The sequence below is a fragment of the Cheilinus undulatus genome, linkage group 19 (assembly GCF_018320785.1).
Source record: "Cheilinus undulatus linkage group 19, ASM1832078v1, whole genome shotgun sequence".
Classification (NCBI taxonomy): Eukaryota; Metazoa; Chordata; class Actinopteri; order Labriformes; family Labridae; genus Cheilinus; species Cheilinus undulatus.
This window is the reverse complement of record NC_054883.1, coordinates 9,765,533-9,791,280: the sequence shown is the minus strand read 5'-3', so window position 1 is coordinate 9,791,280 and position 25,748 is coordinate 9,765,533. Positions and strand designations below refer to the sequence as shown.

At 40.0% G+C, this 25,748-nt stretch overlaps 1 protein-coding gene across 1 annotated transcript in view; it reads right to left on the bottom strand.

Moving 5' to 3' along the window:
• Positions 1–25,748, bottom strand: part of ptprn2 (protein tyrosine phosphatase receptor type N2) — a 250,356-nt gene that overhangs the window by 171,413 nt on the left and 53,195 nt on the right. Inside the window, exons 4-8 of the mRNA XM_041813639.1 lie at positions 16,341–16,597; positions 9,715–10,168; positions 8,986–9,276; positions 8,742–8,782; positions 6,315–6,736 (exon numbers count right to left, since the gene is read on the bottom strand). Coding sequence (XP_041669573.1) covers positions 6,315–6,736; positions 8,742–8,782; positions 8,986–9,276; positions 9,715–10,168; positions 16,341–16,597 — 1,465 coding nt within the window. The remainder of the gene's footprint in view (positions 1–6,314; positions 6,737–8,741; positions 8,783–8,985; positions 9,277–9,714; positions 10,169–16,340; positions 16,598–25,748) is intronic.

Genomic DNA, 25,748 nt, shown 5'->3' with positions numbered 1-25,748 from the left:
GAAATGCTATTTTTTCAGGAGATACCGCCACAATTCATACCCACAAATGGGTCATTGCACACAAGAAAAAAGCTATGGTTGTCTGAATAGATGTCCTGCACACATGTACACACCAGCTGACGGACAAACAAACACACAAAGAGCCATGCCAAGGGAAAAGGGATCAGCTGCCTCTTCAGGCTTGGTAAATCACCTGCTTTTTTTCCAGCGATGAGACAAACAATAAGGTGCAAATGGAACCTGCATGAGGTGTAATGGCTGTATCGTATGGACGTGCCGCCTCTCCCTTCCCCTCTCTCATCTTTCTTCTTCCTTCACCTACATTCACTTTCTTTCCCTTCCCGCACGTGCCTCCACTCAAAGTAAAACATGATAACACAAAGTACACAAACATGCAGGGGCCATGCACGTTCCCTTCACAGTGAGATGAGAATAATAAGGTGCAAATGGAATTGAGGTGAAGTGTAATGGTGGTCTGATAAGGCCATGCCTCATCTCAGCTCAGTCCATGGCTGCTCTCTCACTCAGAGAGTAAATCGCCAAGGAAATAGACTAAACAAAGGCAATCTGCAGGCTGACGTGCTGGATGGAGGAAATGAGAGGGGCACACATGCACACCCACACACACAGAAAGCTACTTTACTGCTGACAGCTTAACCTGGTATCACTGAGACTGCCAAGTGACTGCAAGGTGACACGCACCAAAAAGTCATGGATCATAATAAGACATTGTTCCAATTTTGTTGTAGCTCCATATCTGAGAAATGTGAATTGAAGTGGTAACCAATTCCACGCAGCGCTGGGTATACAGTACATTATCAGCTAAATATTTTCTGATTCTTAATATCCCACCAAATTAATGAAATGCTAATTTAAAAGGCATTATCCATAGTCACAAGGTTATCCTTTGGCATAATTGTATATTGGAAAGCTCAAATTTTTTTGCTGTCCTTGTCCTTCTTGCTTTAGCACCTTAAAAGATGACAGGAGGTGAAAATTTAAAGGCAGCCTTCTAAGGGACATTTTTAAGGTTACAAAAATGATACAGTAAGCAATCCCACAAGGTCAAAACAGGCAGCATCAGCCTTCAACAATTTCTTGTAGCCAACACTACTGAGCTACATCTTACACCAACCTAGATTCCTGTTTACCTGCAAATATTGTCTTTGCAAGTTAAAATTAACTCCCAGCTAATTCATTTGCAAGCTAGCATTATAGCTGCAAAACTGGTGCTAACATTATCCTTTGCAAATTGACAATTCCCTCATGCTTGCCATTTGCAAGCTAACATTACTGTTAAGTAGCTGCCATAACTTTGCTAAAATAATTTACAAGCTAACATTAGCTACAGGCTAAGCATTTGAGAGCTAACATCACCTCCTGGCTAACCATTTGTAAACCAACATCACTGTTAACTAGTTGTCACTACTTTTGCTAACATAATCATATGCAAGCTTAGATTACTGTTTGCCAGTACCATATCATTCACAAACTAACATTACCATTAACAAGGTGCCTATAACTGACCGAAAACACTGCCATAAGCAAGCTAACATAGTTGTTAACTTGCTGCATAACTGTGCCTAATAATTTGCAAGCTTACATCAAGCTTATCTTGCTATAATTTGTTTTCATAATACTGTAGTTTTTGAGCCTTTCATTTGGGCCAGATATGGCAAATAAGTGATTAGGTTAATGCTGACATCTGGAAAACTCATTTCAGTAAGAATGAGGAAGAATGGGGCCATTAGTGGCCATACAGTTGGGTGAGATTTGGCCGTGGCATGGGCCACATGTGGCTGAGCTCTAGTAGTGAGAGTGGGGCAGCTAGAGGGTCATGACTCATTGTTATATCTGGGCTATAACTGGGTGGTGTGGCCTGGTTCCAGACCTAACTAAATTCGCTATGTAGCTGCCATAACTGTTCTAATAATTTCTTAACTAACATTACTGTTTACCAGCTAACTGTATCAATGGAAAACTATTATTACTATAACTAATTGCCATCACTGATGCTAACATTTTGTTAACATTTTCATTTGCAAGCTCACATTACTTCTGACTTGCAACCATACTGTGGCTTAAATTATCACTTGTTGGCTAACATAACGTTTTGCCATATCATTTGTAAACTATTATCACTAACTAGTCACCATTATACCTACTAACATTATTATAACATTACTGTTTGCCAGCTAAATGTATCATTAACAAACAATCATTACTTTCAACTAGCTGCCATTACTGGTGCTAACATTTTAATTTGCAAATTAGAATTACGTTCTGGCTAGCCATGTGCTAGCTAACATGAATGTCAACTTGCTTGTGTTGCTTACATTATCATTTTTTAGCTCTCAGTAGTGTTTACCAGCTAATTTTAGCATTTGCAAAATATTACTACACTTAACTTGATACCACTACTACCAACATTAATCCACAAACATTTCTTCTGTTTGCTTGCTAGTTATATTATTTGCAGATTAAACATGACTGTTATTTAGCTAGCAGCCATTGCTAATTCTTAAATTTGAAAACTAGCACTACTGTTCACCGGCAAACCTTATCATTCAAAAACTAACACCACTTGTAAATTACATTATTATTTGCCAGCAAACTATTTTGTTTGCTTTTAAGACTATAATTAGCACAAGAGGAATTCTGCCACTGAAAAGAAAACTGACAATAGGTTAGCCTATACAAATCTGAAGCCAGTTTATATTACTAATACAAAAACTTAAAAATGCAAACACCCAAGCTACCATTAGACAACGGCTTACATAAATCAACATCCTGTTTAAGATTACTGTTTAACTAGCTAACATAATGGTAAATGTAAATGTAAATGGTAATTGCAGCTAGGAAGTTGTTAAATCATCTGCTGCCATGAGAATGCTACTGTGTTCTCAAGCTGCTAATTTAATTGAACAACTAGTTGAAATTCATGTTTCAGAACAATAATACAGTATAACCAGACCATTTTAGCCTCCCAAACTGAGCATGATGTTGGGATAAGGGCCACCCATAAATATGGAGAAATTGTGTTAAAAATGAAGCTGGTATATTTATCTTTTTGCCTGCGTTTTGACACCACAAAACAGCAGCTATTTCTCCTCACAGAACACATATCTCCATACTGTGCACAAACAGCTGATTCCCTCCACCTTTTTGAGAGTGGGTGGCTCTTTTTTCTCCACTTTTTGAGGGGTTTTGAAAGTTAAAGATTCGCCAAAGCAATTCCAGACACGTTTGCATCCCTCTGCGGTAATTCTAGCAACTGGAGAGCTCCAGGAGTGACTTGGTTGTTGATGCTAGCACTTTTCCCCTTGGGTTTTTCTCTCTGTCTCTTTCTCTTCTATCCATACCTTTCCACTTTCCCCCCTCCTCCCAGCATCACCACCACCACCACCACCACCTCCCTGCTATTCCCCAAACCCCCCACTACCTCCACCACAATGTCAGGAGCTGTCAGATAAGCAGGTTTGCGTAGCCTCTCTGCAGGGTGCGAAGGAGCAAGGGATAACAACCGTGCAATCATGAGGTCTGCAGCAAATTCAGACGCCTCTATAGGCCAACTATAGGTGTCCGCGCTGTGGTCTTAGGACAGAGGAGGTGAAGATATTTCACTCCGAAGGTGAATTGTCTCTTTCCCTCTGTCACATACTCAGCTTTACTGTGTTTACATCTTAATCTGTGTTCCTATATTTGTGGCAATAAGGTGCCCAGCAGACTTTTATGAGACGCCGTGTGTTGAACAGGTGAAGGACAACCCACTGACACCGGACTTGATAACGCCATAAAGGGATTTGAGAGAGGGCCAGGGGCAAAAACAGAGTCGATAGGAACTTATCTTTGCCGAGCCTGAGCTGAGTGAGAGGTGTGAGAGGTGTGAGAGGAGGAGAGAGAGAGAACCTGGCTGCCCTTCCTGACAAAGTATCATCATTAAAGCGGTAATACGGCACAGTAATACCCCTACGCTGAGGGATTTATCATCCCTGCTATTGTAATCAGGTGCAGCACACACTAAGGATTTCAAACTACAGTATTCTTTTCCATAAAGACGTGAGTATGTGGGTGGCTTGACAGAAATTGCGTCTCATAAATGCAGTTTTAAGTAACTGAACAAAGCAGACATATGCTCTGTATTACAGCATGTAAAATGAGTCTGCCTTGAAACCAGTCCAACAGTGTGGTTGACAACTGGTGCGAAAAGCAATAAACTACAATGTGAAGCTGTGAGCTACACCTCTGAGTCAGTTGATAACAACCACTCCAGGCTCAGAGAGACGCTGTAACAAGGTGATGCTTTTTGTAGAGAAGTTTTCGAGGACAATGACTAAGGGAAGAGAGGTTATTGGCATGCTGCTCATCAATAAATTAATTCATGGGGTCTGCACGGCTGTCAACAGAATGAAATACAGCTACACACTTAATAGAAGTCAGGAGGGTCAGCAAGGTCAGTTGCCAGTGTCTGTGTGTTTTACACTGTCAAATCAATGCAATGCTTTATTTCTGCTATCTAATTTGTGAATGAAGATATTTTAAGGAACATTTGTATTTTACAAATGCCCATAATTAACTATTTAAGAAGGAAACCGATACTTTTTTACAGCGCTGTATATATTTTTCATTTAAAAATTACATTACCTGAAATATTTCCAACAGTTTGCAAGACATGTCAAGACAGAGCCACATAACAGACACAATTTATTTTTGGAAACAATGTTACAATGTAACATGAAAGATTACTACACAGTGACACAGGGACTGCTACCAAAAGTTGCCCCTCTGTTGCTGTATTGTATCTCTTATTCATGCTTCTTGCTGCTTAGTTGTGCTGGTTTATGACAGTGGTTGTGAGTTCAATTGCCAAAATTCAGCCCCAAAATGTTGCAGCTGCATTAGGCAGTAACCCTGGGAAATAAATTTTGTTTGAATTACGATGACAATTTTGACTACCCACAATCAAAAAATAAGATAACTAGGGCTAAATGAATGCTGTGCCATATGCCATGATGCACTCCTTTAGTAATGTGTGTTAAACAGAGAGCATGCACCACGCCTTTAAAACAGTGGTTCTCAACTGGTGGGTCAGGACCTAAAAGTGGGTTGTGGAGCAGTTTTCAGTGGGTGGCGAATATGTGTCTGGGAAAAAAAGGTGGCAAAAATCTGTGTTACTGTGTTTTATTGTGATAATGGGTAAATTTAAATGTTTTATCGATATTTCAACTCCTGTATCTTCTTTTCTAGCAATGAAAAACCTGCTTTTACCATGTTAATGAAATAATTTCTCAAGATCTCTGGAAAATTGGCAAAAATTTACACGTTATGGAGAATCAGTTTTGCCTTGCCTCTTGTCCCTGTCATAAATTCTGTTCCATCCAAGAATTTAAGGGAAACATTTGGAAATTTGGGTCATGATTTGTCATCAAACACATTGGCAGGTCCTGAGGTTAGACCAGTTGAGAATCACTGCTTTAAAGCATAGCGTTCCTTCCAATGTTGTGCCTTAACGCGCTAAATGTTCATATTTTTTGGTGAACAGTGAATCAACCATTTCAATTCAAACATCGTAAGTGAAAATGTGAGCATAGCTCAATCTGAAGCCACAGAAAGAGCACTAATGTACCACCAGCATCTGCCAAAGCAGATTTACTATCTGCACCCTGTCTATCAATACGTCCTTTGTAAGAATGTCAAGTGTTCCATAATTTATTTCAAAGTAAAAGCGCAACCAGATTCTTTATGATTAAATGACCAAATGCTTTTATTCTAAAGTTCTTTCTGGGGCTGAGGATTAATGTAATCAAGCTTAATTTGTTGCTGATGCTCTATTGAGTCACACGCTGTTAGGACATGCTGTCATTCAGAAATATAAGGCCACTTAGTCATTTATACCTCTAATTCAAGTTGTCATAAAACAATTAAGTATTTTAATATTTTTGCACACTTTTGATTTGGGTCCTCAGACGCTCAGCTTTTCTTATACCAGTGGTTCCCAACCTAACCCTAAAGCAATAAACAGTTTATACAATGGCCTTTTGTTAAGAAAAAACTGTGAAGAGCCACTTCCTTAGGGTTTTATCAATGAAACAGTTAAATGGATGTTGATTTTTGGCAACAATATGATGATATAATTTTTTTTCTAGGGTCTTATGGGGCTCTGCTTGTCTTTGAAATGAGTAGGGGGGGCTCTAAGGAAAAATGGTTGGGAACCACTGTCTTCGACACAAGTACAGGGAGCTCTTAGGAAAAATAAGACTTAAATTACAGCTCTGCTTGAGCCCTTTCATAGAGTAAATTTCAATCATACTCACTCTGTTCCAGTGATAATGTAGCCAAAGTGTCTGTCCTTCCCTCTGCTGGCAAACTCCTTAACCCCCACATGGACCAGCTGAGTCTTGACTTTCATGTCCTTCTTCTGCGTCTCCTCCGGCTGCTTTATCCCAGCTGGGCCCTGATGCCCCTGCATCCAGCTCTGGATTTCAGAGTCCACCTGAGAGTCAGGCCCCTCTGCCCCACCGGTTAATCTCAGGGTGGAGCCGTCTTTGGCAGGCACCTCAATGGTCTTTTCTTCCCAGTGTATGGGAGTGGGAACTTTGCCCTGCATCGTCCGGCTGTGGACGTTCTCTAGTCCGACCATTTTCTGTAAGCCTGCTGGATGCATGCTGACATGTGGAGCATCGCCGAAGGGATCGAGGTTGAGGTAGTCTAGCAGCTTGGAGAAGAAGGCTTCGTGCTGCGTACAATTACAAAAGAGGTGATTAGAGAAGTGGACTCATTTTTCAACTTATTTTACCGTTATATTAATTTTGTTTCTCATTAAAAGACAGCTTAAATATGGCAGAAATTTTCATTCATTTTTGTTTTGTTTTCTACAAACCCAATTTCAAAAAAGCTGAGGCACTGAGTAAAATGTATACATAAAAACAGAATGCAATGATTTGCAAATCTCATAACCCAACATGTAATTCACTTTAGAACATAAATAATATGTTGAAACTGAGACATTTTACAAATTCATCAAAAAATAACAGCTCATTTTGAATTTGATGGCAGCAACACATCTCAAAAAAGTAGGGACAGGGCATCAAAAGGCAGACAAAGTAAGTGGTACAAATGAAACAGCTAGAAGAGCATTTTGCAAAGAAGTGGATTTAAGTCAGTAACATAACTGAATACAGAGTAGATTTTAAGAGAGGCAGAGTCTCTTAGGAGTAAAGATCGGCACAGGTGCACCAATCTGTAAAAAACTGCACCTGAAAAAGTTGAAAAAATTAAGAAATTGGTTCACGTTGTAAAATTGCGAAGACTTTGAATATCCCACCATCTACAGTACAGAATATCATCAAAAGATTCAGAGAATCTGGAGAAACCTCTGCCCAAGGGACAAGCCTGAAGTTCAGTTTTGGATGCTCATGATCTTTGGCCCCCAGGCACTGCATTAAAAACAGGCATAATTCTGTACTGGAAATCACTGCATGAGCTCAGGAACACTACCAGAAAGCAGAGTGTATCAACAGATTTCGCTCTGCCATGCAAAAAAACAATTTAAAGCTTTTCATGCAAAGAATAAGTCATATGTGAACACTATCCAGATACACTGCCGTCCGCTATGGGCCAAAGCTCATTTGAAATGGGCTGAGGCCAAACAGAAAACTGTTCTGTGGTCAGATGAATTAAAATTTGATTTTTTTTTTTTTTTTTTTTTTTTTTTTGGAAACCATGGATGCTGTGTCCTACGGACTAAAGAGTAGAAACCATCCAGCACACAGTTCAAAGGATTGCAGGTCTGATGGTATGGGGCTGCATTAGTGCGTATGGCGTTGGCATCTGGAACGGAACTATTACAGGCTCTCATTCAGATAACGTCTGTTTCAGGGAAGGCCTTGACTATTTCAGCAAGACGATGCTAAACCACATACCACATCCATTACAACAGCGTGGCTTCACAGTAGAAGATTCCAGGTTCTGAACTGGCCCGCCTGCAGTCCAGACCTTTCATCAACAGGAAACATTTGGAGCATCATCAAATAAAAAATCAGGCAAAGAAGAACCAGGATTGTTGGGCCTACATCAGACTAAAATGGAACAACATTCCTCTCTCAAATCTCAAGCAACGGGTCTCCTCACTTCCCATCTGTTCATAAACTGTTGTTAAAAGAAGAGGGGATGCTATACAATGCAAAGCATGGCCCTGTCTCCTATTTTGAGATGTGTTGCTGCCACCAAATTCAAAATGAGCTCATATTTATGTGAAAGTTTCATATCTGATGTGTTGTTTATGTTCTAATTTGAATAAAATATGGGGTTATGAGTTTTGCAAATCATTGAATTCTGTTTTTTTTTACATTTTACACACTACCCCAACTATTTTGGAATTGGGGTTGTAATATTTCTTTGTCTGAATTCTTGTCCAAAGTCCAATGAAATACTTTTACCTAACAAATAAGCCTCACTGAACAAAGGATCCATGGCATAAACAGGAACTACTTTCCTTGTTTTGCTTCTCAAGTTCCATTCAATCAAAACATTGTAGCTAAACAACACTAAATATTTTCCAACATCCCGCCGCTGCCTTTGCTTTCAATTCTAATAATTTAATAGTAAATGATTTCTTCTGCACAACTTTCAAATCACAATTATTTGAAGTAGCATTCGAAAGTGAATAAAGTGTGAGTTCAGACATGCCTCGCTCCCAGAGAAACCAATTTGTTGCTTGAGTAGAGTAATTCTAAATTCACCTTGTCAACAGGCTCTTTGTCTGCAGCCTCTATTCGTTGGCCTGGAAACAAACACAACGTATATGAGCAGATTGTGTGAAAACTCAGAGAAAAAAAACACAGTTATAGCATTTAAAATGAGAGATTAAAAATACATTTGGCAGGTTACTACAAACCAAGCATAATTAGAGCGTTTAAAACATTTCACAGAAAATGAACTCATGACTGCTTAACAGGACGACTCTGAGTTCTCGTTCACACCCACCTTGCTGTTTCGTTCTCACAGTGTCTTCCTGGTTTGGATCAATCCCATCATCTAATTTAAGTTTCTGGTCTTGATTTATGGCTGCTATGGGTTCCCTGTTTCCCTCCCTGTCCCCCCTAGAGTCAGCCACTCCCGGTCTTGGCGGGGCCCCAACCATGGGCTGCTCTTCATGCACCTCCTGCAGCGCTCCTGTGATGACCTCAGCCAGCTGGTCCAGATCGTCACCCATGAAGGCCTCCATGTTGGTGCTGTGTCTGCCCAGCTGGTTCATCATATTCTGGAGGAGATGATCTGGACACAGAAGAAAAAGAACCCATGATGTTTTCTCAAAATGAATTAAATATGGGGAAGATTCTGCTGCAAAAATGCAATCCAGAAATATCCAAAATAACTTAAAGAAGAACCAATAACAAACACAATTTCCCAATATTTTTACCCAAAAGCCAAATTATACTGACCATGATTGATTTATAAAATCAATAAAAGGGTAATGTAATAATAGGTCCATGCTGCACGTATACAATTATTTTTAAAGATAGCTGAGACACTTCATATAACCTTTATGATTCTACTCAGTGAAAATTACCCTGTACTCAGGCACTAATACGCCCCAAGTACACGTTTTATCGTTACAATTTGAGATCACTCAGCCCTTCTTAAAAGAGAAAATCTGCCCCCTTCACGTATAAAACTTTATATCTTTAGTACGAAACAAAAAGCTGATCCAACCATTCATAACCCTGAGAGGGTCTTTGGCATCCAGTCGGTTTGATCCAGCCTTCTGCAGAAGTCGGTCCAAGTTGGGCCTCTGGGTTTTGGAGGTAAAAGCCACCTTGGACTGCGGCTCCATGTTGTCACTTGAAGAAGGCCGGACATAGCCCAGGTAGTGGAGCTTTGCTTCGGGCCACTTTGCTGTCTCACCCTGGCCACCCTGCTGGGTACTTGGCATCTCAGAAAGTAGACGTTCTAGGTGACTGGACAGCAGCTTGCCACTCTCTGGGTCGTGTTTGGAGAAGGTTGAACTGAACCCTGGGTGTTTGCCCTCGCCGCTCTTGGTGAAAACTTTGGTGACAGGAGGTTTGCCGTCTCCTTTATGGACGCTGTAGAGAGTGGTCTCCTTCCAGGCCTGCTGGGGTTTGGACCGGCTGGGCTCCAAATGATCATCTGGCTTGATGTCTTCAGTCTGCAACACAAAATTCCCACATTTTTTATCAAGTTTTGAAAGCAACATACTTAATCTTAAAGTTCCTGTAAGAACCTGTTAGCTAGTTACAAAACGCACAGAAGTTTATATGCCTCTGACTGACCCTAAAAGCAAAAACAAAAATCAGCAACAAGAAAGATAACATAGATTTAGTAAACGACTAATTCTAATGTGTTGACTATTATTGCTGGCTAGGCAAAGATTCTGGACTTGACACTAAATAGAAAGAGGAATGAGACTTCCATCCTTCTATCCACCTTCCCAGTTCCTCTTGAGGGATTCCAAGGCGCTCCTAGGTAAGATGGGATATATAATCCCTCCAGCAAGTTCTGGGTCTGCCTCGGGGTCTCCTCCCAGTAGGACATGCTTGGAAGACCTCCACAGAAAGGCACCCAGGAGGCATCCTGATCAGATGCCCGAACCATCTCAACTGGCTCCTTTCGACATGAAGGAGCAGTGGTTCTACTTCGAGATCCTTCCGGATGTCCAAGCTCCTCACTCTATCTCTAAGACTGAGCCCGGCCACCTTCCTAAAGTATCTCATTTCGACTGCTAGTATCCGCAATCTCATTCTTTCGGTCTTACCCAGAGTTCATGACCACAGGTGGGGGTTTGGACATAGATCGACTGGTAAAGCTTTGCCTTTCAGCTCAGTTCCCGCTTTACTGCAACGGTACGGTACAGCGCCTACAAAACTGCTGACGATGCACCAGTCCGCCTGCCTGTCTCGTGAACAAGACCCCAAGATATGTAATGAGACTTTATCAGTAAGAAAACTTTATTTAGACATGTACAAGACAAATCAGCAAACAGTTAAGACTATAAGAGTTGCCAAAATTGGCACAAACGGAAAATTCCTTTCAAATGCTTAAAGAGAATGCATGTACTTGTATAGCCATTCAATGACATGCATTTGTGGTGTCCAGAGGTTGAACCTCACTGTAATTTCAAAAGCAGAATATACACTGATTAAAATCAGATACTAGTGAAAACAATAGAAATACTTGTTTCTATACCATTGCCACATGGAGGAAACCTTTGGCACTCTATATTGGGTAATGCCTCATTTCCAGTCATCAAAATTGCAAGCATATTCTGTATACAGTGTAGATTGCACCCAAACACTACATGCAGAAAAGTATTCAGACCAATAAACTATACATGTACTTTAATATGGAGGTGGTCCCCCTTTTGTAGCTATAACAGCTCTCTCTTCTTGAAAGCCTTTCCACAAGATTGCCCATTCATTCTGTAGATTATTTCTGAGGTCAGTATGATGTTGGATGAGAAAGCCTGTCTTGCAATCTCTACTCCAGTTCATTCCAAAGGTCAGGGCTCTGTCCAGCCAAACTCATCAAACCATGTCTTTATAGTCTTTGCTTTGTGCACTGGAGCACAGTCATGTCAGAACAGAAAAGGGTCTTCTACAAACTGTTGTCACAAAGTTGGAAGCATAGCATTGTCCAAAATGTCTTGGTATGCTGAAGCATTCAGACTGCCCTTCACTGGAGATAAGGGGCCTAAACCCTGAACAACATCCCCATACCATTATTCCTCCTCCACCAAATTTCACAGTTGGCCCAATGCAATCAGGCAGGTAATGTTCTCCTGGCATCCACCAAACCCGGACTCGCCCATCTGACTGCCAAACAGAGAGGCATGATTCATCACTCCACAGGTGTCTGGTGTCAATATGTTTTACACCACTCAATCCATCGTTTGGTGTTGGACTTGACGACGTAAGGCTTGCATGCAGCTGCTTGGCCATGGAAACCCATTCCACGAAGAACCCATCGCACAGTTATGGTGATTACATTAATGCCAGTGAAAGTTTAGAGCTCTTCAACTATAGAATCAGCAGAGCGGTGGTGACTTTTACACACCATGTGCAGTCATTGATCCCACTCTGTGATTTTATGGGTCTTCCACTTCATGGATGAGTTGCTGTTGTTCCTAAACTCTTCCACATTCTAATAATAACACTTAGAGCCAAACTTTCTTATTGCAAAGGTGGTATCCATCACAGAACCACACTTTAAGTCTCTGAGCTCTCCAGAATGACCCATTTTGTGTCACAAATTTTTGCAAATGGAGACTGCATGGCTAGGTGCTTGATTTTATTTACCTGTGGCAACAGGTCTGATTGAAACACCTGAATTCATTAATTGACAGCTATGGCCAATTACTTTTGCCCATAAAGTGTTTTTTTTTTTTTTTTTTTACATTTCTTGACTTAAAACATAGCTGAGGACCAGTAGGGTTTTTAAAGCTATTGTAAGTTTTGATTGAACATTAAAATAACAGAGATTGAATTGTTCTGAACAGGAGGTCTCAAAAAGTATCAAAGTATCTCATATTTTGACATTATTAATTTACATTTCAATGCAAAACAGGCTACCTTCTTCTTGCTAAACATGGATATGTTGGCATTGCCACAGTGAACTTAATAGCATGCAAAAGCATCTTTAGCCCAAAAGCAGTCGTGCCCATGTAAATCCTCAAAGAGCAGCTTTTGTTGCCCCAAATGACAACTTTCAAATGATTAATCTTCAACCTAGCTTGAGCTCTGCCATAGTATTTTTTTCTTTAGCTGGGTTGTGCTGGGTCAGCGTTGTTGTGACAGGCTTTAGTATGAAAAGAGAGGAAACCTGGGCTTGCCTCGACAGGACAGGATATGAATAGGGATTGTAGATCAAAGACAACTGCCCTTGGAAATTACATTATGGAAATCACAGATGAGATAGTGTCACTCAAGGAGTAATTTCATGCATTTCCACAACACAACAAACTTTAAAGGCACATCCCATCTGTCAGAGAAGTAGCAGCCAGCGCTTATCGAAAAAGAAGAAAAAAATATGAGTCATCTGATTTCAGAGTTTGCCATGCGGGTTTTTATTTGAGACATGGAGAATAATGTGTTGCAGACATCTTCAGGCCTTTAAACTCTCTGGCTTTGTAGTTGGTGTTAATATTGGCATAAAATGTGTGATTTTGTTCTTTCTTTGTGAGGAAGAGAGATCATTCCTCTAGTTTGAGTCATAAGAGCTAACGCTCCCATTCAACATACAGTCTATCCGATCCACCACACACTAATGCTAGCTATCTCCCCTGGTGCCATTTTCTGTCCTTCAAATGTATATAGAGAAAATGTCAGTCTTTCCATCCCGGCATACTGAGAGACCATAATGGCATTAGCACAGCGAGGCGGGGGGGTTCTCTGCCATTCATGCTAACCATGTTTGCCTTTTTCCATCACACCACACAACAAAGGGCCTCGTCTCATCAATAAGGAAGGTCCTGAACTCTTCAACTTTGCATTATGGCTGCACTGACACAGCAGCAGGAAGCAGCCAAGCTATGAAGGATGCAGAGCACATTTCACACAAAGCCTGGGTTCAATCCTAAATATGAGGGTTGAATAATGTAAGGAGGTGATGGGAGATCTTTGTGGAAACGGGTCTCTGCTCAGCAGGGGGAGAGAGGGGGAGACAGAAAGCCAGAAACAAAAGCGGTGAGGGGACAAGAGGGTGACCCCTGTGACAGACATACAGACTCTCCTTTTAAAGGAAGAGGAAGAGGCTCTTCCATGATTCAGCCAAGTTCTGTCTTGTTGGTCTGTATACATTCAGGATGAATACTTCTATGCCGAACATGCCACATCTTTTCATAATGCCATTAAAATACTGTTAAGTTCATATACAGGCGGCTTGATATGCTAATTTCCAATAGCTTTAAGCCAAGTAATCCCTATTAACACTCATATCAAATGTTCACTTTACCATAGAAAAATCAAGTTTACATCCTGGTTACAAAAAACATATCAATAACTTTTCTTTTTAATTGATCCAAACTATATATAGGGGTTGAATTTTCTTAAAATTCTGTTGTTTGTATTAAGTAAATGCCAAAAATTGTGCATTATTCTGAATGATAATAGAGCATAATTAATCTGAATGACAGTTGGGTGCATTGTAGCTGTTTTCAGATGGTTTAAAGCCGGCCTTGTCTTCACTTTTCCTTGTTACTAAATTAATCTAACTTCAAGTTGAGATAGCGTTTCCAATGTAGCAGTTGCCATCCCTTGGCCTTACGACACCCCTTTGTGACTTTCCTGAGACTCCTCTCACCCCACGTATTGACTTTTTGAGGCCCTCCCCTCTGGCAAGAGGCTGAGGTCCATCCAGACAAAAACCTCCCGCCACAAGAACAGTTTCTTCCCCTTTACTGAAAGCCTCATGAGCAGTACTCCAGCCCTCCCCCCACAGACTCTCACAGAACCCCAGAACTGACCAACAAAATAATACATGAGGTCCATCAGGACCAAAACCTCCGCCAAAAGAAAAGTTTCTTCCACTTTCCTGAAAGCCTAATGAGCAGTACTCCAGCCCTCCCCCCACAGACTCTCACAGAACCCCAGAACTGACCAACAAAATAATGCATGTGGTCCATCTGGAAAAAAATCTCTTGCCACAAAAACAGTTTCTTCTTTCCTGCTGTCAGCATTATGAGCAGTACTCCAGCCCTCGCCCTCTCGCCACAGAGTCTCACTGAACCCCAGGACCAGCAGAGAAAAATAATGCATGCTTGCTAATACTTTATGCATTAAATTAACACACACCAGACTCTTCTGTTTACAACACTGCATTTTATTCCCATTAAGAAAAAATACGCTACAACCTATTCAGCAGTAAACCTGCACATCAGTACAGTTTTTCAGTAGCACCTTTATACATACTCTTTGTGATGTTAATACTCTATTCCAACATTCCTATATTACTATTCTTGACAGGCTTGATTTGCTGTTTATTTTCTATCTGTTTTGATGTTATGTTGATATAGAAATGGATTCAGTGATTCCTGGTGTTTGATTTTGAAATTGACTTAATGCTCTATGTATTCCCATGTGCGTCTTCCTGTTTGGGCTGATCTGCAGTGGGCTCCACTGAAAATAGACTTACTGGGTGTCTGGAGTGGAGCAGAGCATAGTGGCACTCCAAGCACAATCAAGACAGGACACAGCATGTGCGGTGAAGACCCAAAGATTAAAAAACAGGGAGCAATTTACTTCAGTGTGCAGTGTGTGGTCGAGATGCTGCGAGGACAAACTAGAGGATATTAACTCTGTTTAAGCCTCTATACTGCTCTTTTGAGATTATTATTCAAAATCCCCCTTCCATGGTTTACTTTTACACCTGACCAATACATTCCCCTGTAAGGAAGTGTGGTGTATGTGCTGTTGTCTGCGGTGTAAGGTTGTCCCGATCAGCATTTTTGGCCTCTGATCCCAATTTGATTTTTTAATATTGAATATCTACCGATACTGAGCCCCCATCCGATACTCATAATTACCTAGATTAGAGTTTCAATTTTTTTCTGTTTGCAAAAATAACTGAAGTAAACTGAATAACAACTACAAATCTCACTTATTCCATTTAACTCAGTACAGCCAACATTGTTGTAAAACCCATAAAATCACATTTCTGCTCAGAATGGTGTAATAGCTCTGTTTCTCTTTAATCATTGGTCAAAAAAATAAAGTTACATTTTCACTTAGTGCCAGTGTCAGTAATGTAATGTCAAGGCAGCAGGGTATAGCATGGGTCAAAAAGCTCAAGAAGATGACAAAAGTTCAAAATCTCCACCACAGAGATGGGCTGGTTGTCCAAAGCGATGGATTCGACCACTTTTTCTGTTACCTTTTTGGCCTTATCGCTCCCTTGAGGGTTCTTGTCTTTCCTCTTAAAGTCCAGTGTGTTGCTTCGGTGAATCTGCCTGTTGCTCCAATGAAGTCATCATATTTCCACTGCATGTTTAGTTTGGAGATGACGGATCAAATTTGTAGAGTTAAACACTGATCTGCTGCTAGTCGCATTACAGATGCTGCAAGAGGCCACTGGACTGTTTTCACTCTCACGTTTGTAGTTTTTCAACACTGCTGACATTTTAAACACAAGAATCCTAATGTTGCTACCGCTACTGGTAGGGCCTGTCATAAATTGTGCTCCGTCTACAACAGCTGACGTAAATGATCGACTGGGCTGATCGGATCTAATTGCCGACCTCCGATCAATTAAAAATGCTTATATCGGCTCCGATCCAATACATACGAGCGGGACTGGGACAACCCTGCTGCGGTGTATGAGACTCTTACCTGAATGTTGCCCTCCTCTTGTTGAACCCTTGGTTCGCCATCATCCTCAGACTGTGGCAGGAAGCTGAGGCCTGTCAGGTACTGCTGCAGATTTCTGTTGAGCTCAGCCTGCGCAGGTCTCAGTTTGCGATCTCTGGAGCTGCTGTAGGCGGTCAGAGGGCTTGAAAGAGCTGCCTGATGGTGAGGAGCGACATTCCTCAGTTTGGAGAGCTCTTTAGAAATAACCTGCTGTGTGGTGTCATCCTGCCAGGTCAAACCTGTAAAAACAAATAAAATCTTAGCAGATTCTCACATCAAAAACCAGAACAATTACATACACAGATAATTTTGTCTACAATTTCACTGATGGATGTGAGAAAAACACATCAAACCATCAATTATCTATCCAGGTTGTCCAATTCAGAGACGGCTGGAGCCAGTCCTAGCTGTTATTGGGAGAGATGCAGGATTCAGTCTGGACTAGTCAACAGTCAGTCACAGAGCTGACATACGGAGAGGAACAAGCAACAACTCCAGGAAATGTTTATTTTACCTAATGAACATGTCTTTGGATTGTGGGAGGAAGCTGAGTACTGGGAGAGAATCCACCTATGCATGCTGGGAACATGTAAACTTCCCACACTATTTGCTGTGAGGTGATAATTCTAACCACCATGTATCCTAGAATAACACAACATACACCAAACAAAAAACTGAAATACAAAAGTCATAAAAAATGAAAATGTGAGAAAGAACCAGACTAAAAAATACAAGGCTGAAAGTATTGACTCAAGTTTCTGGCACAGAGCTCTGCAGTGATTTTTTGTAGCTCCAAATTGGTTCCCATGGAAAAAATGAACACTAGAGGCAAAATGGCAGGTCATTTAGATATTTTCTGGATTTTCTTAAAATTTCACAAATCATTGCATGAAATGGAAAGACAAATATTTTGAAAATGCTTTTAGACTATGAAGAAATATGCTTATTTTTTCAATTTTACATTTAATATTGCTGCATCACATGCAAAAGCTTAGGTGTAGGGGAAGGTATTGATGAAGCACAGTGGGCTATGAACTTTTTAAAATTATAACATCTTCATATATATATATATATATATATATATATATATATATATATATATATATATAAACTTCAGCCCGTAAAAACACTTCTCTATAAGATGGATATCATCCTTAAAGGCACAGAACATAAAATGAACATAAAGACATATTGCCTTAACCATTTCATCCTTTAGTAAAAGAGGGCATTTTTTGCAATTTTTATGAAGTAAAGCCGTTGTCAGACTGTTCATTATACTGATTATGCCATGTTTGTCAAATAAACTAACCCCAATTACAAAAAACATTTATGGAAAATGTAAAGAACCCCTAAAAGGATTCTTGAGATACAGAATTCACAAGCACAGGGTGAACATGAGGCCCAGTGACCTTGCTCAAAACCTCCAAATTTAATCACTTCATCCAATAGTCAGAGTAAACATTATGCGAAGTGTAAAGAGTATCACTCAAAGTGTTGAGATATGTTTACAAACAAGGGATAACTTTAGGACTACTGACCTTGACCTTTGACCAATGACCTCTAAAATCTGATCATGAGTTGGATTGGATATTTGAGTCAAGTTTGAGAAAAAAAATCTATTTCAGTGTCTATGACATTTCACATTCATATGGTATAAACAGGACGCCTTCGGACCTTGCACTTTTTGACCAGCCTAAAAATTTACTCAGATAATCCTTGTGCCATAGTGGACACACAGTTGTCTGCATACTTTTTAGGCATGTAGAGCACCAAGAGTTCATCCCGGGGTCTGACGTGTGGAGGAGGGGATGTCCTCACACATGCACAGTATGTGGTGCAGCGGCCAAGGTCAAGCTCAACAGCATCTCTTTTGTCCTGGCCTTTTCATCTCTGGTACTATGCCTGGAGACCACTGACAGTTTTTGGGCTTTTGGGACTTCAACTGATGACCAGGGGCTGGAAGCTGCCTTAAAACATGCCCCAACAGTACCCAAGGCCATGCTTACTTGCTACATCCACTCCTTACTTTGACCTAAAGGTGTGGACTTTATTTTATTTTCCCATGCCCCCTGGTAATATGCAAAGACATCCAGAGCATGATTGGGGTTGTGTCAATCCTATTCCCTGCCAAGTGGAGCCCTCAGGTGGCTTACTTGTCACATTCACACCTATTATTAGAGCTTTTAATTTCTACCCAGTACTGTATCTGTGAATTTTGAGATGCTGCGTTCACAAAAATGGAAGAAATAAATGATCCTACAGAGATTGGCTGCAACTTTTAAGAAAAAAAAAACAATTTTTTTAATACAATATTACAGAGTGACAGAGAGGAATCTGAATGGTAAGTAGGGCAGGTCTTTCATGACGACACACCAAAAGGAAGCCATAACTACACATTGACACATATGTACAGACACATGTATACACAGCCATGTACACACACTGCCAGTCAACAAGCCCAGGGAGAATGTCACACTGCGGCCTGACGCCTTGCCAACATCTCTGCTAATTGCCAACACATAGTTGGGATGCAGAACTCCTGGGCAGGGGCAGAGCACAGCAGTGCCAGGACCAGATGGAGCTACCCAAGCAAAAAAAAAGATACCCAAAACATGGCCCCATTCCCGACGAGCCGAGAGGGGCGGCATTCCATCAGCACAGAGAATAGAAAAACTCAAGACATTATAGTACTTCCAGTGATCACATTTCATTCCAGTGGAGAGGCATTTTTTCAACAAGAACGACGTAACAATGGTGCTCCTAATGATGTGGACACGTCTCATAGCTGTAAACTAACAGCCTGTATTTAAACATATAGGGGGAAAATGAAAGTATCAACACAGCAGAATGTCTTCATTAGCCTGGTTTCTCACCCGTAGTCATTGGGTATTCTTCTCATAGATATTCATAAGCACCAGATGAGGATCTGAGCTATGCAGAGCAGCTACAGATGCCTCCAGTCATTCTTGGCAGCGTTGAACGCAGCACAAAGCAGCGTATGTTGTCACTGTTCTGGAACGCAGCTCAGCCATCCATCCATACAACAATGACAGTTAACTACCCGTGGCTTAACCGATGTGGTGTATGCTTGTTATATATCAATGTGGCGATGATCATTTATGCTAAAATCAGTCGCTGTGGGGAAATCAGCGCTGGTTTCAGCCCTTAAAGGATCCATATGGTACCTGCGGTTAACTGCAGCTGGTTAAATGGGTTCAGAGTGGATGAGGTTGGCTTCATTGGCTGTGACACCTCTATCCTCTCCGTCTCCTTTGGGGGGGATGCACTCATTTCCATACATACCATGTTTTGTCTGGCTGTGATGGGCACACTTGAAGGGAAAAAAAAGGTGCTCCACAGCAAATTACAGAATCAAAATGAGCTGTTTTGTTAAAGAAAAAGTCAGAGAGGAGCTCCCGCGCTCAGATTCCTCTCAATCAACCCCTCAGCTGATTATCCTGGCACTGAGGAAGCTAAATGTCATGCAAATTCATCTGTTAGTCCACAGAAGGAGCAGGTTCCACCACCAAACGCTGCGTTTTTTTCTGTGCCTGTTAAGGATACCACGCCATCTCAGGCAAATGCCTTGGTTAATTAACGCTGTGCCATTAGCGCAACAGCTTTCAAACAAGCGAGATATTTCTGTTGGCCTCCTGTCTGTTTTCTGTGTGACAGAAAAAGAGAGAGAGGGGGTTGGGGTAGAGTTGGGGGCTCCTAAATATTCAAAGCCTATTAGATTGGATCCTGTCTACACGTCTTGTGGTTTCATCTGGTGTTTTTTGAAATGCAGATTTTCCCCTTTCCTTTACTTCTGTCCACCAACTGATTTTAAAGCCGTTAATGGAGGAGAGTGTGAATAATTTAGCAGCAATTTTGACCTAATTAGTCAAAATGAAATGTGTCAATCCAAATGTGACACAAAGATTAAAACCAGAGCCTGAAAATATGAATACATTTAAAGTTTAATGTGTTACTTTTCAAACAAAAATATAACACACATACATTTAATTGATTCAATGCATTAAACTATATAAAATACTTTTAACTGTAATATTTCTTATATGATAATTAGTATATATTTGTTTTTAGCTTCAATATAACTAAACAAACATTCTGATGACATCTGGTCTTATCAGTCATTTGTCCTGCTAATTAGGCCAGAAACGTCTGTAATATTGAAGGCTTCAGGATTTAAATTAAAGTTTTTTGGGGACTGAATTGACGTTAAGTAATGGCCAATAAGCAAACATTAAGTTTAAATGGCTTATTTTAGTACTTATTTATTGCCAGTAAAGGCTGCTTAAAGCTCCTGTCAGAAACTTCAGGTCTGTCTCAGTTCTGGGCCCCCTGGTGGCCAAACTAGTGCCTTCACTTTTTGAACAATCAGATTCTTTAACTCATCATGAATCTTTGTCATCAAAAATATGAATAAAAGTGACTTTCATACATTTCAGTGTTGATTTTAACACTCAAAGAGTAAACGTCACTCAATTCTCAATAAATGGCCTCTAGTATTGTTATTGGACAGCGTTAATGCATTCAGTGTTAATCTAACTCTGCAGAGAGTCAATTGATCTCTTAAGTTCCATCATTTCAAATCTGTGGGATGGAGATTTCCCATCATGCCTTTGTGCAGTGTTTAGATGTGTTTAGATGTTGCATGCTGTACTGGGATCCCTGCCGAGATACACTTGTACATGTATCCGGTGAATTATCGTTGTTTTTTCATGTTAAACGCTTCTGCCCGATGAGTGAAGTTATCCACTAAGTCAGTCACTTCCTGACTGTAGTGGGGGATAGTCTACATTACTGGAGAGAGTTCAGGGCATATTCTAAGTCTGTATTTGTCTTATTAATCTATTTTTGCTTTGAGACATCTCACATTGCCAGGTGGCAATCTATATTTAGAAAGAGGGGACACATACACACTTTTCTTTTGTGAGATTGAATACTTTTAGTGTTAATACAACACTGGTGCTTTAGCTTTGTGACCCTGCCCAGGGTTGTCCAAACCAAGAAAGGTGGCATTGACTGTGGCCCTTGGTACTATCTTATTCATCCTGAAACAACAACAACAAAAAAAATATTTCTAAAATTAGAGCATGGCGTGCTTGACTGCATTGTACTTTTTAGTTTTGACACTAGGTGGGGCTGTCGTGTTAATTCTGTAAACGAACATTTTGACAAAAATTTGTTGGAGTGGTAATTTTTTGTTAACAAGCACAAAGGACAACATAAATGGTACACTGACTGACAGCAAAATTAACAGCAATAGCTCAATTCATAACGCCCTAAATATTGAAAAACAGAAGAACGTAGGTAGCAAATAGCATAACAATTGCCCTCTGATTTTTTATGGGGTTGTTTTTACAAAGCATAACACACTAATACAACCCAAAACACCAGACTGGCTGTTTCACATATGTACACTACAAGGGATATTTTTCACATCCATCTAGGGAACAGCCCATATGATTTTTTGGAGGGTAGAACCTTTTAAAAACATCTTTAGGGGCTGATTGACTGAACCCATTAAAAAAAATATAATGTAATGTAGTAGGCATATACCGCCTCAGGGAATAAACTCACCTGTTATCTTTGTTCACTAAAAATATATTCCAACAATAAGAGTGGTTCTTTTCTCTTCTTTTAAACAGAAATTCAATCAATGATAAACTACAGCCTGACTAATCTCTTCACTGGTTGTCATAATTAACACCTTAAGCTACTGCTTCATTCTCCTCAGCTGGCACTGATTGGTCTGGTCATTCTCTGGCTGGGAACAAGCGTATCAGCTTGAGGCTTTTGCAAAATGGAACCGCCGGTGACGGACATGGAATCTGGCCAATCCATTGGCTTTTTGAGGTTAGCAGTAATAATCCCCAGGCTCAAAAACTCCCCACCTCTGCAGCACAGAAATCCTTAATAATGTTTGGCTTTTTGCCTTATTAGCCATAAATGGCAAGCTGTGTGGTAGGCTGTTATTTCCTTTAAGCATATTAAATTGCTAAGCATGACTTAACCTTTATTAGATTGCTTTTACCTACTTTAATAAACTGAAGGCAAGTTATTTTGAGGTGCACCAGTCAGCCTTATATTTTTCTTTATGTGGCCACCTACCCAGTTGCAGGAGTTACAGAAATTTAAAATCAACAATATCAGTCTAGTCACTGATGGTCTTGTTTGCTTTTGTGGCTCATATGGACACATCAATATTCATTTCACTTTGTTTCATGACCAGCTAAAATCTCCCAACAGAAGCTTTAAGGCCTAGACAACTGGCATAAAACCATTATAACCACCTCTACTGCAATAATTTCATAAAGCCTTAACTGCACAACAGTTGGTGAGCCTCTCAGATGATAAAAATAATTATTTGCCTCTGGTGGAAATCATTTTGTTCAGGGTAAAAACCTGCTGCAGGTTTCTTCAAAATGATCCTGCACAGACATGGACTCACACTGAACAGTTCAATAAAAGCACTCTTGTTTTCACATGGCATGTTAGTGTGCAGGTGTACCTGCAATTTTTTTCTCGAAAGTACAATCTAGCAAGGATGTCAAGGAACAGGCCGAGCAGAATAAGAGGAAGAACAACAATAGTTTTTGTCGATTGTCTGTCAGAGAGAACGTGTTTGCTCGGGAGGAAAAGTAGGACCATTGTGGTTTCAGTAGCACCTGAGTGACATAATGTCAGTTCACGGTCACTGATTCTGCCTGACTGACGACTCCTGTCAATGGAGCTAATGCAAATGTCACAATGCATCATCTTACTTGGCTTGTCTGGGCTATGAGAGTATCCACCTCCCTACACAGGGTCACAAGGTCAATCGACTGCAGGTTAGAGTAGTTTAACGTGGTACATCAAGTGTTACACTCTGACATGATTCTTTCTGAAGTATACAGCTAAAAGGGATAAATACTGACAGGAAACGGAAATATTAAGGTACATAACGCTTCATCTACCTTGCAGTCTAAAAGAAACTTCAATTAATATCCGCTACCTATTGCTAAGCTTGCCATGCATGTAGCCACCAAAGCAGGATACAATAATAAACACTCCTAATTCAAAGGCATTTCAAAACATATTTCAGGTCCCCCCCCCCAAAAAAAAAAAAATAAAAAATCAGGAATCTCCTCTCTAGCCATGCTAAACCATAGCTAGCATATTTTATTAACTGATTAGCTTGTGTAAGCTAATGCTAATGCTAAACTGCAGTGAGATAGCCTTGTTGAAAATGTTTTTAAACAAGTATCCGTATAAGGCCATTGATTAGATATTCTGACTGTTAACAGAAAATATTTAGCATTGGCTGTTTAGCATTAGTGCTATGCTCCTTGCTATCACGCATATCAGAAAAATACACTTTTGCCAGTCACTTTTTTTTTGTTTGTTGTTCATGGTTTGTTGTTTTTTTGTTTGTTTTTTTGTTTGCAAATCTTGCCCACAGATTTTTTCAACCGACACTAGCTTTTTTTAAGCTAACGCAAAAACTTATGGCATAACTCTAACTGCATACTTCTGTTAGTACACTATATCATAGAACACTTAAAGCACAGAGCACTTCATCACAACAGGTTGGCATTTACCCAAACCACACACTACCACTTAGCACTTACAGGAAGTGGCGATGGATAACTGCCTCTGTTTCCTTCTGCTACTTCTTTTTTAAGAGCAGACATAACTTATTTAGCCTTTACTACCTTTTTCCTTAATGACCTGTGTTGCTGTTGCTAAACAATCACTAGCTAGCGGATGATAATGTTAGCTAGCGCATGCTAACATTAGCTAGCTCTTGCATGCTGACGGTACATTATCTGCTGCATCGCCAACATGGTGTTACCTGGACGTGCAGTGTCCATCATTCCACACTCAATGTTGGACAATTCTGAGGGTACTTTTCAGTACTCTTCTCAATGGAAATAAACTTTAATTAGTATTTAGTATGCCATTTGGAACTTGCTAAGCTGGCTCCACTAGATAAGTTTGAAAGAACAGGAATCCTTCAAAGTCAGTGGTTCTTAAAACATAAGATAAACTTCAGCATTAGCATTTAAGTATTCGCACTGTCAGTGTTTTTGTTAAGCTAGCTAGCACTGTTTTACAACCTTATCTGAAACTAGACTAACTACATCTCAAGTGAGGAAGATTCTTAGAATAAAAAGCTTTAATTTGGTAGCAAATTTCAGGTGTTTTTTTTTTCTTTTTTGTGTGTGTGTGTGTTTTTTAAGCAAGAAAGAGTATTGAAGAAAGATGAAAAAACATTTGGGCTCACAATGCCAAAAAGACTGGGGAACAACACATTCCTTGATATTTTCCGAGGGAAATGGCAACGTCTTATGGTTTCTCACAAGGTGACTGTTTTGTTATGAATACTAAATAATCATTAAAATATTGAGGCTAGCTCTAGCTAAGTTTGGCTTTGACAACAAAGCCACTGCTCACCTTGGCCACTGCTATTGACTGTAGGCTTATCAGTCAACATGCTTACTATGTTGACTGATATACACCTGATAATAAATGTGAAATTTAATCTTCTTTAACTAATTCCTTTTTTCTGTAAAGGCTAGAAAATTCGGAGCTAAACAGACTTGTCTTGTAGTACATCTTACTAGCATATGTCCCATTGATATTTCTTTAAGGAAGTATTTCATTTGTAAATAAACACACTTGGTAACTTGAAATCTCTCAAAATATTGTAGCCAAGAATAGACAGCTACATTCATATAGGATAATTATTTGACACCTTTGCTTTTAAAGACGATTAAACTATTAGACTTGGTTACAGCTAATGCTAATAAATTTATAGATTGCCTTTATTTTACATTTAAAGATACAGTATGTAGATATTCTGCACTGAAATATCTATTTTCAGTTAAAAAGTGATTCCTATCATGTATTTTTCTAGTTACTCCAATGTTCCCTAAAATTTTCAGGGAAATTCTTAATTGTTTAAAATCAGATGTGTCTTGCAGAATAACAACATTTTTTCATTCATAAATTTCTCATAACGAGGGAGTATTGCACCTAAAAAAGGCACTTCCAGTTTCATGCTGAAAGTTGTCCCAGGATGTGCAAGCACTCTAGCGTTGCTTCTAGTGCATGTGCACATTCTTGGACCGCTTCCAGCGCAAGCCGGAAGTGCCTTTTTTATTGCATTTCTCCTTTATTATGAGAAATTTGTGAATGAAAACAAAACGTTTGTTTTCTGTTTAGTACATACACTTTATGAGGTGCCATTTTTATTGAGCAGAGTCCTCATTTCAAAACAAGGAGTAAACAGTGGAGATGGACAGAGCTGGTCTGGACTCATCATTATGTGTTATTATCTTGGTTGAGCCCCCTGCTGGTGGAATTTCACATACTGTGCTTTTAAAACTCATAATATAG